At 33.0% G+C, this 15,326-nt stretch overlaps 1 protein-coding gene across 9 annotated transcripts in view; it reads left to right on the top strand.

Moving 5' to 3' along the window:
• LOC141905945 (circadian locomoter output cycles protein kaput-like) overlaps nucleotides 1-13,129 on the top strand; it is a 41,071-nt gene extending 27,942 nt beyond the window's left edge. For 6 of the 9 annotated variants that reach the window (XM_074795067.1, XM_074795068.1, XM_074795063.1 and 3 more), the window contains 3 exons: nucleotides 11,358-11,535; nucleotides 12,367-12,432; nucleotides 12,537-13,129. In XM_074795067.1, the coding sequence (XP_074651168.1) occupies nucleotides 11,358-11,535; nucleotides 12,367-12,431 (243 nt within the window). In that variant the 3' untranslated portion in view covers nucleotide 12,432; nucleotides 12,537-13,129. Of the gene's footprint in view, nucleotides 1-11,357; nucleotides 11,536-12,366; nucleotides 12,433-12,514 lie in introns of all 9 variants that reach the window. The other 3 variants (XM_074795072.1, XM_074795071.1, XM_074795069.1) reach the window with 2 other exon arrangements.
• Nucleotides 13,130-15,326: the final 2,197 nt, after the last annotated feature.

The following is a 15,326-nucleotide window of genomic DNA, read 5'->3' as shown; positions in this document are numbered from 1 at the left end:
GATTTTAATAAAGATATTACATATAGAAATGAATTTTTAAATTCATTTATTGATTTATATATTTATGTTACTGAATGTAATAATTTTCATGTAAAGATGGAAAATATATTTCATGTGTATACAATTAATTTCAAAAATTTAAATGAGGCAAAACAATGGTTATTAAAATCTAATATGAAGTATTGGCAGAACCAATTAAATTTTGCTGTTTATTGCGCAACAACAGGATGTGGAATTAGTTGGAATGATCATTTAAACAAACCAAGTTTACCATTGATGTTATCACTTTTTAGATTTCATACATATTTTCAAATAAAATTAATATTAGATGAATTATAATGTCCTTTACCAGGTTCAAAATATTTTAAAGAATTGAATAATAATATTAATTTTTCTAAGTTTTATAAAATATGTAATGAATTTAATATTAATTCAAATAAAGATTTTAGAGCAAAAATTGGAACAATGGGTGGATTAGGAATATTCTATACTAAAGAATTTGGAAAAATAATGACAAATTCAGATATAAGAACACTAAATTGGAATGAATTACCAAAATATTATAATAATATACAACAACAAAATAATAATGGTTGGGTTAATTTCATTTTAGAAAATGGTGAAGGTTTTACTAAAGCTGGAATACAAAGAATAAATCAATCGATTAGAACTTATTTGATATGTATTTTAGGTGCACAAGATCACCAATAGTTGGAAATGATAACACTTCATTCGATGCGCAGAAACAATTCAAAGTATTATTTGAAGATTCAATTCGTAATGATAAAAATAGATCGATTCCAGAAAACATTGTAAGATATCAAAATTATTTAGATAAATCACATATTAGATTAAATTATTGTATAGGCCCTAATCTATTAATTATTTCTAATGATTTAGTATTAAAGATGGGAAACATAATTGGTTATAATAATCTAATTAAAACTGCAACAATAAATAATTCATTTGGATTAAATGATATAAATAAAAAGATTATTACTGCTCCAAAATTAATGGAAGGTGAAAAAAATAAAAAACATTCAATCAACAGAAACTAAAACTAATAATATTAAATTAAATAATGATTCTAAACCGGATTATAATACATCAGAAAATATTAGAACTGATAATATTCAACATGAAATAATTAAACTAAATGATGATAATAAATGCCATGAAAATACTAAATTAGCTTTAACTTGTATAGGAATTGTAATCGGAGGAATATTATATTGTAAATTTTAATTTTTTTATCATGTAAATGGCAGAAGGTGGAGAAGATTTTACAATGGATCCTTTAGATGAACCTGGTATAAGTGATGAACAACCACCTGATTTTGATGAAACAAGTTTTAGTAATGATAATAAAACAGAATATAATACTAATTTACCAGAAGTTGTTCCTGGTTCTAAAGCCCCGTCAACAGATGAATATGTTAGAGGAGCTAAATCGAGAATAGATATTGAAAATGAAGATCCAGAAATAACAAAAAAAGAATTAAAATATAATGAAATTACTCATGAATTTAAAAAAAATCTGGTTTCAATATAACAAATAAAGGTATGGATTATTTAGTAGAAGGTTTAAAATAGAAGGTTTAATAGAGTTATTGCATCAATTGTTGGTTTTATATTGAAATCTGCAGGAAACATTATTAACTTTGCTGCTGAACATATTATTTTATTTTCAATTACAGTTGTAAGTGCTATTATTTTTGGGTTAGTAAACATGATAAAAAATAAATAATTAATTTTTTTGTTAAATAAATGAGTGGGAGTTATATCAATCCTTCTAAGAATCATAGAATATCTAATGCTATTAAAGCAGAAAGATCACATCATATAATTACTCATAACCCTTCTAATATTAATCCTGATGAAACTTTATATGTTAGAATTCCTCGATTAACACAAAATACTTTTTATGTTCCAAATAGTATTTATTTATCAGCCGATATAAAAGTAACTGGTAATAATAATAATTATGTTGTTGATTATGTTGGAAGATATTTGATTAAAAAATTAACTATAAAGATTGGTCCAGAAACAGTTTTCTCATTAGATGATTATAATTTATTTATGCATTATAAAGATTTATGGCTAACTAAAGGAAATAGAAATAATATGATATTTCAAGGCATCCAATCAGAAAAGCAAAATAAATTAAGATCAGAAGCACATAATGCAATATTAACTAATGCTATAGATAAATTGATAAAAAGTATATATGGAAGCAAATAAAAAATTCCATTAGACTTTGAATTGATAAATAATAATGCACCTTTATATAAATACGCAATTCAAGAAGATGTTATATTCGAAATAACATTTGCTCCTGTTAATGAAATCGTAATATCTAGCGTTAATAAAGATATGAGTTATAAATTATCGAATATATGTTTAGAATATGATACAGTAACTGATGAAAATATTTCAAGTATAATTCAAACTAAATACAATCAAGGATTTTCATTATTATATGATTATATTGATAAATTTAAAACTGTAACTATTAATGCAAATGATGAAATAATGAATGAGAATATTAACTTCCCAAGAAGATCTATTAAAGGTATATTAATATTTTTTACCATTGCAACATATACTAATGGCGCAATAAATGTTGATAATTATTATAATCCTGAAATAACAAAAGTAGAAATAACTATCGAAGGAATAGCAAATAAAATATTTTGTCAAGGAATGAGAATGATTGATCAATGGCCAGAAATTAGAAAACATTTTATGAATGAAAAAGTGAAATCATCTGAAAATTGTAATATTAATCAAATTGATTATTATACCGGTAATAAATACGCATTATGGTTAGATTTTAGAACAACAGAGGATAATTCATTACATGGTTCTGGGAAAAAACTACAGAACACTAAAGATGGAATACAATTATTCATGACAAAGAATAAAGGAATCAAAAATTTTAAAATGCACATTTATATTATATCTGACGCGCAATTAAATATTGTAAATTCTCAATTAAATAGTGTTATGTATTAAAATTTTAACTTAAATAAAAATTTATATAATAAATGGAAGATGGAATATATGAAATACAAACTCCAAGTGAAATGATATCAGATATATATTATATATTACCTTATGATGAATACATTAAGTATTTTGGAGATTACTATAATCAATTCAAATATAGAATAAGTAAAATAAAAGATAATATTGAAACTAAAATAGAAAATAATATTGAAACTAAAATAGAAGATAAGAATGATATTGAATATAAAATAGAAGATAATATTGAAACTAAAATAGAAGATAGTCTAATATTGAAACTAAAATAAAAGATGTAACAGCATCTACATCTTATAATATACCCTCTACATATGATATTGAATCAAAAAAAGATTATCATAATCCAAAATATTGTGATGTATGTAAGAAATATATATCATATAAAAATTAGGCATCACATAAGAAATCAAGGAAACATATAGAAAAAGAAAAGAATAATAATGATAATAATATATCAGTTAGTAATATAAAAGATTATGTTAACCCAATTGAAACTAATGATACCATAGATAATATAACAGATAATGTAATAAATAATGTTAACCCAATTGAAACTATTGATAATGATATAACAGATAATGAAATAATTGATGATTCTAAAAAACATTGTAACATTTGTAATTTAGATATTTCTAAAAGTAATTTTTCTAAACATAAAAAATCTAAGGGGCACATAGAAAATGAAAAATAAGTAATATGTGATTAGTGTAATTAAAAAATTGAACCTTTTGATAAAATTACTCATTATAAATCAAAATTACATCTAATTAATGTTTATAAAGATGTGGGTATGTTACCATTGTTAGATGAACCAAAGAAATATATCAAATATGTTAATCCTGAAACTAAACAATATTATATATTCTTTAAGTTGTTATTCGATAAATTATTAGCTTATGCAGAAGATAATCCTGACCAAATATATAATGGATACCTAGATTTATTTGATTTAATAAATGATTTTGAATTTGATTTTGATGGTGATAATTCTTATGATTACTTTGAAAAATTAAGAATAAAAGCTGGATTAAGTGATGATGAACGTAGAATGAAGGATGAAATAGAATTAATAAATATGCCAAAGACTTATGGAGAATTTGATATAAACGAAGATGATTTTATAAATGTATTAGAAACAAAATTAGAATAATTATTATAAAACTATCTATATATCTATAAAAATATTTATATATCTATGCACTAGACGTATGAGTAAGAAAGTAAGAATCCAAGAATCCTTGCCAAGAAATATAAATTATAAACATAAATTATAAACATAAATTATAAACATAAATTATAAATATAAATTATAAACATAAATTATATAGTTTTAATATATAATTTATTCATTATTATATATTTCATTTAATAATTCATATTTCTATGGACTAGACGTACGTAAGAATCCAAGATTCTTGCCAAGAAAGTAAAAAGGTAAGAATTCTTGCATTCTTACGTACGTCTAGTATATAGAAATATAAATTAGTTTCTATAATATTCCAAATTAGGATTTTATTTTATAAATTTATATTCATAAGGAAATTGTAATCTCAGTAATAATTTTGAACCTTTATTATTCTTTAATTTATTCATATATTCATCATGTAATTCAGTAGGTATAATTTGATTTTCTTCCAATGATTGTTGCATAGATTTTTTATCTTTGTTATAAAATAAAACTAGAAATCTTATATTCTCCCTAAAGTCTTTAACAATTGAATTATATTTTCGATTTAAAACCCATGTTGTTATCCCAAAATGTCTCCCAGAGAAAGCTAAATAACATAACTCACTTTCTCTAACTTTTGAATCATGTAAATTTGCGCAATCATCTACAATGAATAATGTATTTGATCCTTTATAAGTATCAATTGCTATTTTTATACAATTATCTAAATTTTCTTTTACTGTTTTAGGATTTAATATAATAAACTTTTTTATCTTAACTATATCTCTATTATATGTTTTATTCATTTCATAAGTAGGGCAGAATAATATTATATTATCAAAATGATTCTTATAAATAGTTTCTAACAAATCTAATATGAAATGTGTTTTACCACAATTGGTTACTCCAGTAACTAACATATTATGCGGTTCAAATATAAATAAACCTTTATTCATTTATTCTTTTAATTTTACTAGATAAAATCCATTCATTAAATTTATCATCATATCCTTTATATTTCACCAAAGAATACTTTTTTCCTTTAAGAGTTTTTGTTTTCAATACTTTTTCTATTTTGTATTCTATTTCATCTGGATTTGGTACAAGTGATAATTCTTGTTCATAGAAATAACCTAATATTTCTTCATCTTTTAGATCATCTAATTTATAAACAAAAGGTTTAGTTAATATTATCTTTTTAATCTTGAATATTTCTTCAGTAAAATTTGGAATATAACCTTTATAAAATGTTTTTCTATATTTAGATATTCTTATGGTTGTCCTATTTTAAATTTAGGTTCACCGAAATCATGTGTTACAAACGCGCCATATAAATTATTCCAAACTATTTCTGAATTATCTTCTTTTCTAGCTTGTATAGGTTTCATACCAATACTTGAATGTTTAGAATTATTATAACCTTTCACTAAATCATCTAATACATCGATATATTTATATGTTTCATTAGCAGTAAAATATTTCCACATTCTAGTTTTCAATGTTTTATTAAATATTTCTATAATAGATGCTTTTTTATCTGAGTGTGTTGAAAAATAATCTACATCGTTATCAGATAATAGTTTTTTTAAATGTTTGTTATAAAATTCCTTACTTTCATCAAATTGTATCTTATCTGGAATAGCTTCTTTAAATATAGATTGAAAAGCATTTGTCACTTCTATTCCAGTTTTATTTTTGATTGGAATTGACCATGCGTATCTACTGAATATATCTATAACATTTAATATCCAGAAATATCCTTTGTCGTATTCCTCTAAGTTCTTCATGTCAATTAAATCTGATTGCCATTGTTGATTGATATATGAAACCATAACTTTTCTTGTTAAATAAGTTTTATCCATTTTCTTGTGTATTTGATATGTTGGTTGATTTTGTAACCATGATTTTAATTCACTATATTTTATATTACCATTTTCCTTATCAGATTTAATTTTATTCCATAATTCTGAAACGTTAGAATATGATACTTCACTCTCTGGGTTGTAATATAAATCTCTTAAATATTGTTCTTTTTCCATCTTATTTTAATCCATTAATAATAATTTAGATTTAGTTTCAATGGTTTTATGATTTGACTTATTTTCTGGTATGATAGGTTTATTGTCTGTACATGGATAACTAAGTTTCCAATCATCATTGGAATCATCTTTATCATCAGATTTATACTTATATTTATATATTACACCAGATAATATAATAACTGTTACTAATCCAATTGTAATATATAAGTAATTATTACTTCCAGCATTAGAAGAATCAGATGGATTATTATTTGAATCAATATCAGATAATTTCTGTGATTCATTTATATCAGTTAATTTCTTTTTCTTAGCTTTTTTAATTCTGAAGATCTTTTACCTAATTCTCTTGCCCATTTAATTTGTTTCTCGGATCTAGCCTTTTTCTTAACGCTATCACTCATTTATTATAGTTAATTATTGCTCTGATTCATTTTCTGTTTCACCGTTTGGGTGTAGTACATCTGTTTCGTTCTTACCTGATTTATATTCCATAGGTTTGATATTCGAAAATGTTATGACACCAGTAGAAATTAATGTCATAACCGATCCTAATTGGAATGAAGCATATCCAACCCATTTTTGTAATTCAGTCATAACTAAATAGTCATTTTTCAAATCACTATATATTGTCACCATATAAAAATCACTATATAAGTCATCATCAATTGGTATTAACCGGTTACATAACTTAGAGTAACATTTGACAATACCATCTGAAATAGAATCATTTATTCGGGCTAATCTTGCTTCTTCATAAATCTTAAAATATTTTATTACTTTATCTGGTTTCATAGCATCTAATTCTTGAAAAGTTATTATTTTTCCCAAGAAATCCTTAGATTTCCCGCCAGCAATTAATAATTCAAGATGATGCTTACAATATAAATAGTATTCATAATCTATATTACAATTAACTTGAGCACAATTAGTTACAACTGTATCTTTATTATCACTTATACCCAAATCATCTAATGTTTTTTCAATATTAATACTATTCTTATTAGATTTCTTTGACATTTATATTAGAGAAAAAAAGCAGAAAAAATATTATAAGTATTCTTCAAATGATACTAGCTAGTTAAAGCTAAAGAATTTCTATTCGGATCTATTCAAAATATAGTTTTTTATTGTATTCATCATTCATGTTAAATTTAGATATTGGTAACACGTGATCAATATGGTAATAATCCCCGTAATTATCTATATTCATTTTATCATCGAATTGAAATATAATCCATGATTTGAGAAATTCATCTGAACAACCTAATAAATTAGTGTTTCTGAATGTGTTTCTTTGTTGAATAATTGTGTTAATCTAGATCTTAAGCATTGTTTCAATCTAAAATTAAGATCTGTTTGATATCTTACTCTCATATATTCTGCCATATAATAATTATAATGTTCTATATTATCTTCTCGGTATTGTTTGGTATATAGTTTAAAACAAGTTTTACAGCAATATTGAAAACCATCTTTGCTAATCTTACGCTTACTGAATTCTGTTAAAGCTAATTTATCTAATTCACACTTAGAACATTTCTTATAGTATATATTTATGACACCAGTGTTATTTGTAATATTGATAGTTTGTGGTTGTTCTGATTCCATTTATTATACATATTTTTTTACTACATTGATTTTAGAAGTTATTCATTTATATGTTATTCATGCGTATATATATATGAATTATTTCAATCACACTTTACTAACACTTTTAATGTTTAAAAACTCCGTGGAAAAAGCGTTCTGGTCCGACGCCGGCGGGGCAAGGTTCGGCACGGTCGCAAACAGGACCATCTCAAACTTCAGCGCTTTCTCAGGCGGCTTCGGATGCCGGTTGGAGAACTAGCGCGCAACTTCAACAATCGTGTCAAGTCTCGTCCAGTCGTAACAGTTCCGGTTTGTATCGAGGCAAGGGGAAGGCTCCAAAAAGGGGCTCTTCCTTTCGGAAAAACTCGAAATGAATTCTTGGGACCAGTGGGAGGTTGTCTGCAGCAGGCAGCAACCCACTGGTCCGACCTTTTCGGAGACGGTTGGCCCTCCCGTGTCGTCTCTCGTGGCTACCGTCTCCGTTTCCTAAGGCGACCGCGCCTGATGAGGTCATCTCCCGACATGCGGCCAAAACCAGGTCAGGAGGCCTTAATCTCTCCGGCTCTGAAGGAATTGGCCGAGAAGGGAGCGATAGAATCAGTTTGCAACGAAACTTCTCCCGGCTGGTTTTCTCGAATATTCATGGTACCAAAGGCCACAGGGGGTCAACGGATGGTGATAGATCTGTCATCCCTCAATCGGCACCTAGACATTCCAAGGTTCCGGATGACCAAGCCCAAGGACGTGATTCAAGGGCTCCGTCCGGGTCAATGGGCGGCTTTGTTGGACCTGAAAGATGCTTACTTTCAGGTTCCAATTCACCCAAAATCTCGGCGATTTCTCAGGATAAAGTGGAAAGGCCGCCAGTTCCAATTCAGGTCTCTTCCATTTGGCCTCAGTACGGCCCCGTGGGTTTTCACCAAGTTGGTCAAGTCAGTTCAGAAGGTACTTCAGTCAAGGGGTGTTCGACTGTTCGTTTACCTCGATGACTGGTTAATAGTCGCGAATTCGGCTCAGGAATGTCGGGAGGCAATGACCTTGGACTTAGGCAATAGTCTTGGACTTAGTCCATCAGCTAGGGTTCCGCGTAAACAGGGAAAAATCTCAGTTGACGCCGGCCCAACAGTTCACTTATCTCGGCATGGACTTCGATCTCCGAATCGGCAAAGTCTTTCCGTCTATGGCTCGAGTAGCCAAACTTCAAGAAGCTGTAGCGGGAGTGTCCACAACCCCGAGAACAGCTCGTTACTGGTCACGGCTTCTAGGCTCCATCAGCTCCATGGGTCTGGTGGTGCCCTTAGGCCGCCTCAGAAGCAGGCGCTTGCAACAATATTGGAAGGTCTTCTGGTCTCGGTCGAAGGGCAACTGGGAGACCTTGATTCCCGTACCTCCAACCGATTTAAGTCCGGATCAGTCCTGCCGCGGACTGGATCAAATAGAGAGATCAGTCAATTGCAACATAGTTCTGGTAGCACCATGTTGGCCGGCTCAGAAATGGTTCCTACCACTTCTCAACCTACTGTGCGACAACCCAAGGATTCTTCCGAATTTCCCATGGCTTCTGTCTCGGGGGAACTTTCGGCATCATCCAAACAGCCAGTGGTTAAATCTGCTCGCCTGGCCATTTTCCAGCGATCCTTGTCCGCTTCAGGCTTATCAGAACAGGCTGCCTCCTTTATCGCAGGATCTAAGCGGCCATCAACAAGTTCCATTTACGATGCCAAATGGAGTCATTTTGCGGATTGGTGTGCTGCAGGGGAAATTGATCCATGCTCACCCTCTGTAGCTCAATTGGCAGATTTTTTACTGCACCTATTTGTAGTAAAAGGTTTGCAGGTCATAACTATTAAAGGTTACCGCTCCGCGATTTCTCATACATTGCGTGCTTCTGGATGGCCAAATGTAGCAGGGGATCATCGGATATCCCAGCTTGTTGCAGGGTTTTCTATTTCCCAGCTTGGGTACCAAGGAGAGTTCCACCATGGGATCTGTCTGTAATTTTGAAGAAGTTAATGGAGGCTCCATTTGAACCTCTTTCGGCAGCGTCATTTGCAAATTTGTCAAAAAAGACTGTATTTTTGCTGTTCTTGGCTTGCTCGGCCCGTCGCTCTGAGATTCATGCGCTTTCAGTCCGACAAGGTCATATTGTATTTGGGCCAGCGAAGGAATTTGTTTCAGTGTGGCCTGCTTTGGAATTTTTGGCAAAGAACCAACGACCGGGCTCGGTTGGGCGTCAATGGCGAATTGAAGCCCTAAAACATCGAGTGGAACCGGGCATCCCGGACAGGACTTTATGTCCTGTGCGGGCGTTGTGTTTCTATTTAGATCGCTCTGCTTCACGGAGGGGTTCACGGGAGCGGTTATTTATTCCGCTGCTGGATCACCTAAAGGGTGATATTTCACGGGACACAGTGGCCCGATGGGTCTTTTCACTGATCGAGGACATTTTATAGAAGGAGAATCTATCCTCGGAGGGAGTGGTTTCTCATCAAGTGAGGTCTATGGCTACTTCCTGCGCAGCCTTTTCTGGTGCTCCGTTGGAGGAAGTCTGTCGGGCCGCCTTTTGGAATTCTCCATCGACATTCACGTCATTTTATTTACGGGATGTTTCAGGCCAGTTAGGCTCATTAGCTTCACTTGGTCCTGTTGTCATGGCTCAAGGTGTCCGTTCTTTCCGATCGGACCCTTTAGTGTAGAATATTTATGTTGCATTATCAGGATCACAGGGGGTGTATCCTTGTACATAGTTTGGGCTCATATCTGCAAGTATTAATTTCGCAAAATTCTGGGGGGGCCCCTGAGCTGGACGGACTCACTGTGGCCAACCGGTCTTCCCTGTGCTACAGTGCTCCATTCCGTGCTTGGGTAAGTGCTCTCTTTTTCCCTCTTACCTTGCGTTTGAGCGGTGGTTTTTCTATCTACCTTTCCCACCATCCTTGTGCTAGGCTAGTCTAGCAAAAACCATAGGAAAGGGTACAGTACTCGACGGAAATATTACAATTTTTGGAACTAAAATTTGTATTTCCGAATAGTACTTACCCTTTCCTATGGTGGGAATCCCGCCCACCTGCCCCGCATAGCTGTTTTTTTTGGTCTGCTATGACGTAAAAAGATGGCGGATTTCGTCGGTGGCTAAATGCAATACCGCAGGGCCGGGTCGTATAGAAAAACCATTGGCGATCAATCCAAATTTAGAAAATATTGGCAAAAACCATAGGAAAGGGTAAGTACTACTCGGAAATACAAATTTTAGTTCCAAAAATTGTAATTTTTCCCCTATTTCCCTCCTAATGACAAAATATCAGCTGTTTATATTCAGTGGTTACAACTTGTGCCACACAGAGCTAACAAAAAGTTACTCTCAGAACTCATTCTATAAGCATCAACATGGTTGATCCTAAACAGCTACTCAAACAGACAACCTCTTCTAACATTTCCTTCCAGTCAATGTAATGTATTGTAATACATGTGTAATATGTTGTAATGAGAATCATTGAATTTTTTACATCTAGGTGCCTCTAACTCTGGCTAGTTTCAATATGACTCCGACGCAATTGGCATTATTTCATCAGCTGCATGAAAAACAACAGAAATTGCAGGAAGTGATTATCAGTCAACAACAAGAATTACAATCAATCACTCAAAAATTGATCCTTACTCAACAAATGATTCCTATCCAATCCCCAGCAGGTACGTACACTATAGTGTTAGTTCTCTAGCTGGTCCATGGACCAATCTAGTCCAGAGATCTAAACTATTGGCTCTCTATTGTAATTGAAAACATAAGTATGTTTTTATATGTAGTTTTATTTTGTGGTTGGATCAAAGATGGCTGACTGGTGGCCACATTTGTTTCCTTGGGTGCGTAATACATGAAAAAGATGATGTCTGATAAACCTCTAAATGAAGCTAATTTGATAATGATGTTGTTGCAGATGGTGGAATGATTAGCCCCTGCACAAAGTTTCAAGGTCACATGATATTCTATATGGCCACCAGGGAGTGCTGAATACTTGAAGATCACCTTGTAAACGAAACATATTTCAGAACAATGATATATTTCAGATATGCAGCCTATGGAATGGTACACCCTTTACTTGTGCATATTTTCAAGGTTACATGAGTCTTGGTGGTCAGGTCACCATATTTTCGAACATAATGGGCTGACATACATGGTGCTCCACCATTTGGTGTGTCATCAATTGAGACTGTGAATCACTCATAGATATCTATGCATTCTCATTTCGTCCTGAAAACTGACCCGATCAGAATCGAAATGGACGACTGGCAGTTCCCCCAAATCGGCACTTAACACATTTCTGAAATTTTCAAGGGAAATTTTGAAAAAGGCTTTGATTGAATATCTTGATTTTTCCACATATTTTTGCATCAGCACGAGAATGTAATTGGGTCGATCGGACTCAAGATGGCTGTCGTGTGTTGTGTGACCTTTTTTCTGCTCATATTTGAATACCCATTGAACACGCATTGGATCTCATGATATTCACATCTTATTTTTAGAAGCTGTCACAGAAACTGATTCGAGTAATACAAATCCAATTTTCAAAGTACCAACATCTAGTTAAGGTAATGAGATTAACCAAATATAATGTCCAAAGTATATTAATTATAATGATGAGTATAAGAGAAAAACATCAATGGATTTCAGGGTTTGTGATCATTAATTTTAGTGCGTGTGAATAGTGGTTGAAACTGTAAATCCTTCAACAATGAGATGTTAAGATGACCACTGAGAGGTATGCTACGCGTGCTGATATGATGTGAGACCATTGACCATTCAACCAGGAGAGGCACCATGGAATGGGAAATGGACACCATGTGTAGAGATGGAAGCGGTCAGCATTGATAAGGGCGTTACTTGTGAAGAAGAGTTTTATTTCAGAGGGATGGGCAGCACATGTTTGAAGACGGGTTGCACGTGTGTACGTAGGCAGCCATTTGATGCTGTCAAACTCATATCAACTTTCAGTATTAAAGCATTGTATATGTGCTGATTAATCTACATTTCATTACATTATAGAGGATGGAATGTATTTCTCATTGCTAAATATATATCGTTAAAACATGTTTATTTGCTAATTTGAAAAATACTTTTATTGTTATTCACTTCTAAAACTGTGGCAAATGAAAAAAATGATTGTTAAATGAGCTGAATATACCATAAAAATTGCTGTTTTTCATTTCTGCAAACTTGATATGGATCAGACTGCCAATTACTTAGATACTCTGACGAATAAATTGTTAATTGATTATTAGTTATTAATCATTTATATGATTTTTTTGTGAACTGTCAATTATGGGAAATTGATTAAATGATTATTTTGGTGAACCGATGTATATGGTCACTCCATCCCAAATGGTTTTTCAGGACCCCGTCAAATATGGTGACCCTTTTTTATGCCCCCGGCTCGCCTTGAGGTCACGAGAGTTGAGAGGGGGCATATTGATTAACCCCTGTCTGAATACGCCGCCGCCGCCACCAACGCCGCGCAAGTGATGTTTACAGCCTAGAGGCGGTTTTGTTGACCGATTCTTTTTAAACTTGGTACACCAGTGGGGTATCACTTGGGCCAGAACCCTATTCAAAATTGGGTTGATTCGATTTAAATTATGGCCACCAGGGGCTGACATGAAAAACAACGTTAACAGCCTAGAGGCCGCAATTGTTGACTGATTCAAATTATGGCCATCAGGGGAAAACCGCCTAGAGGCTGCAACTGTTGATCAATTTTTTACACTTTGTACACATGTTCTCTAATATCATTCTTTTAGAAATAATTGTGGGCCCGATATTTCTAATGCATTTACCACAAACCCTGAAACTTCACGTGGCGGTGAATTTCAGGCTGGGGGCATTCGAGGCTTTGCCTCGTTCTAGTTCAGTATAAAAATATTGGTAACTATCTGTCATTATTGGTATTTGCTTGTTTGATTAGTTATCAAGGGACCAATTTAGCTTACTGTTGACCACCACGAGTTATTATGGCCCTGAACTGGATACAGAGCTCCTTATAAACAGTGAAAGTTATTCATGAGCCAGATATGATAGGCAACACGGAAGTGAAACCCAAGAGTACTAGGTTCGACTTCGACAACAGACACACACGATCTTTAACAGCTCAGTTGGGTTTGAAACCTTCACTAATATTGAGTCAACGAACAGAGACATTGCTATATATGTTAAATCAGGAGCCTGTGATGCTCGAGCGAGATTCCATCCTGAGACAAAAACAATGAACATCCGTTCTCGGCTACCGACAATACTCGAATGTTTTTATTCTGATTTGTACACGTCATTACATCATAACTTAACTCTGTAGCAATGACATTGCATCCCTTTTTTTAGCCCACTTGTTACTTTAAGCCCCGAACACACTATGGGCGAACTCTTTTATCAGATCGGAGAATCCATTTGCCTCCAATCGTACTCTTTTATTGTACTCTTTTATAAAAGAGTACGCCCTATGGGCGTACTCTATTATGACCTCCGAAGTCTCCGTCCGAAATCTCTGGTTGGCTCTACACAAAATCCGAACCACGCCACCTCGACAGAAAGGAGGTTTCGGAGACTCCAAAAAGTCACGTGACCAATAAAAGAGTACGATTGGAGGCAAACGGATTCTCCGATCTGATAAAAGAGTTCGCCCTATGCGATTTTCGCTGCGAATTAAGGCAGGCCTGGCTAATACATGTAATTGATACTGCTGTACTTTGAGCAGCATGGTTTGTAACCTCACTCAAAGGAGCCTGGTGTAGTGGTTTTTGAAAAATTATTTCTTACGGTTTATGATTATAGGTCCCTAAATTTCTCACAACCAGCTACTATGGCGTACATTTCTCTTTCTATTTGAGCATAGTTCTGTTGCGATATTGTTAACGACTTTGATCCGTATGCTACTGGAATATATTACTCCTTACCGGATAAGGAATTTATCGGGTGGCGGAAAGAGTCTTCGAACCGACTGAATGGGTCAAAAGTTTAGTTGTGGTGTCAACGAGAGATGGGAATGTACGACTGTGTGGACCCATAAGATCTCAATAGAGCACTAAAAAGAGAAAGATCACTTTCCCATGAAAACGATCGACGATATTCTCCCTAAGCTAAATGGTGCGAAAGATATTTTACGGTGTTAGATGCGAAAACGGATTCTGGTCTGTTTGTCTGCAGACGAAGAAAGTCTAGCAATTTATGTACACTCCGTTTAGGCGATATGGATACAAAATTTCTTTCCTCTTTCCCACTTTTTAAATCCCTTATTTTCTATTTTCTCTCACAATAGATGATTCTCCTCACAAAATCTGTATCAGCGGTCAAGCAGAGATGCTAGTTTTCCGGAAATATCCGGAATTTCGGAAATTTGGTGAGAATTCCTCGAGGCGACCAGTAATGGCACGGACCGTAAAAGCGTTCGTTTGCTTGTACTCGTCGTCGCTTCTGTGTTATTTTATCTTGGTCTCCG

Source organism: Tubulanus polymorphus, chromosome 5 (genome assembly GCF_964204645.1).
Source record: "Tubulanus polymorphus chromosome 5, tnTubPoly1.2, whole genome shotgun sequence".
NCBI lineage: Eukaryota > Metazoa > Nemertea > Palaeonemertea > Tubulaniformes > Tubulanidae > Tubulanus > Tubulanus polymorphus.
Note: the sequence above shows the minus strand (reverse complement) of the source record. Positions and strands in the feature narration are given on the sequence as shown.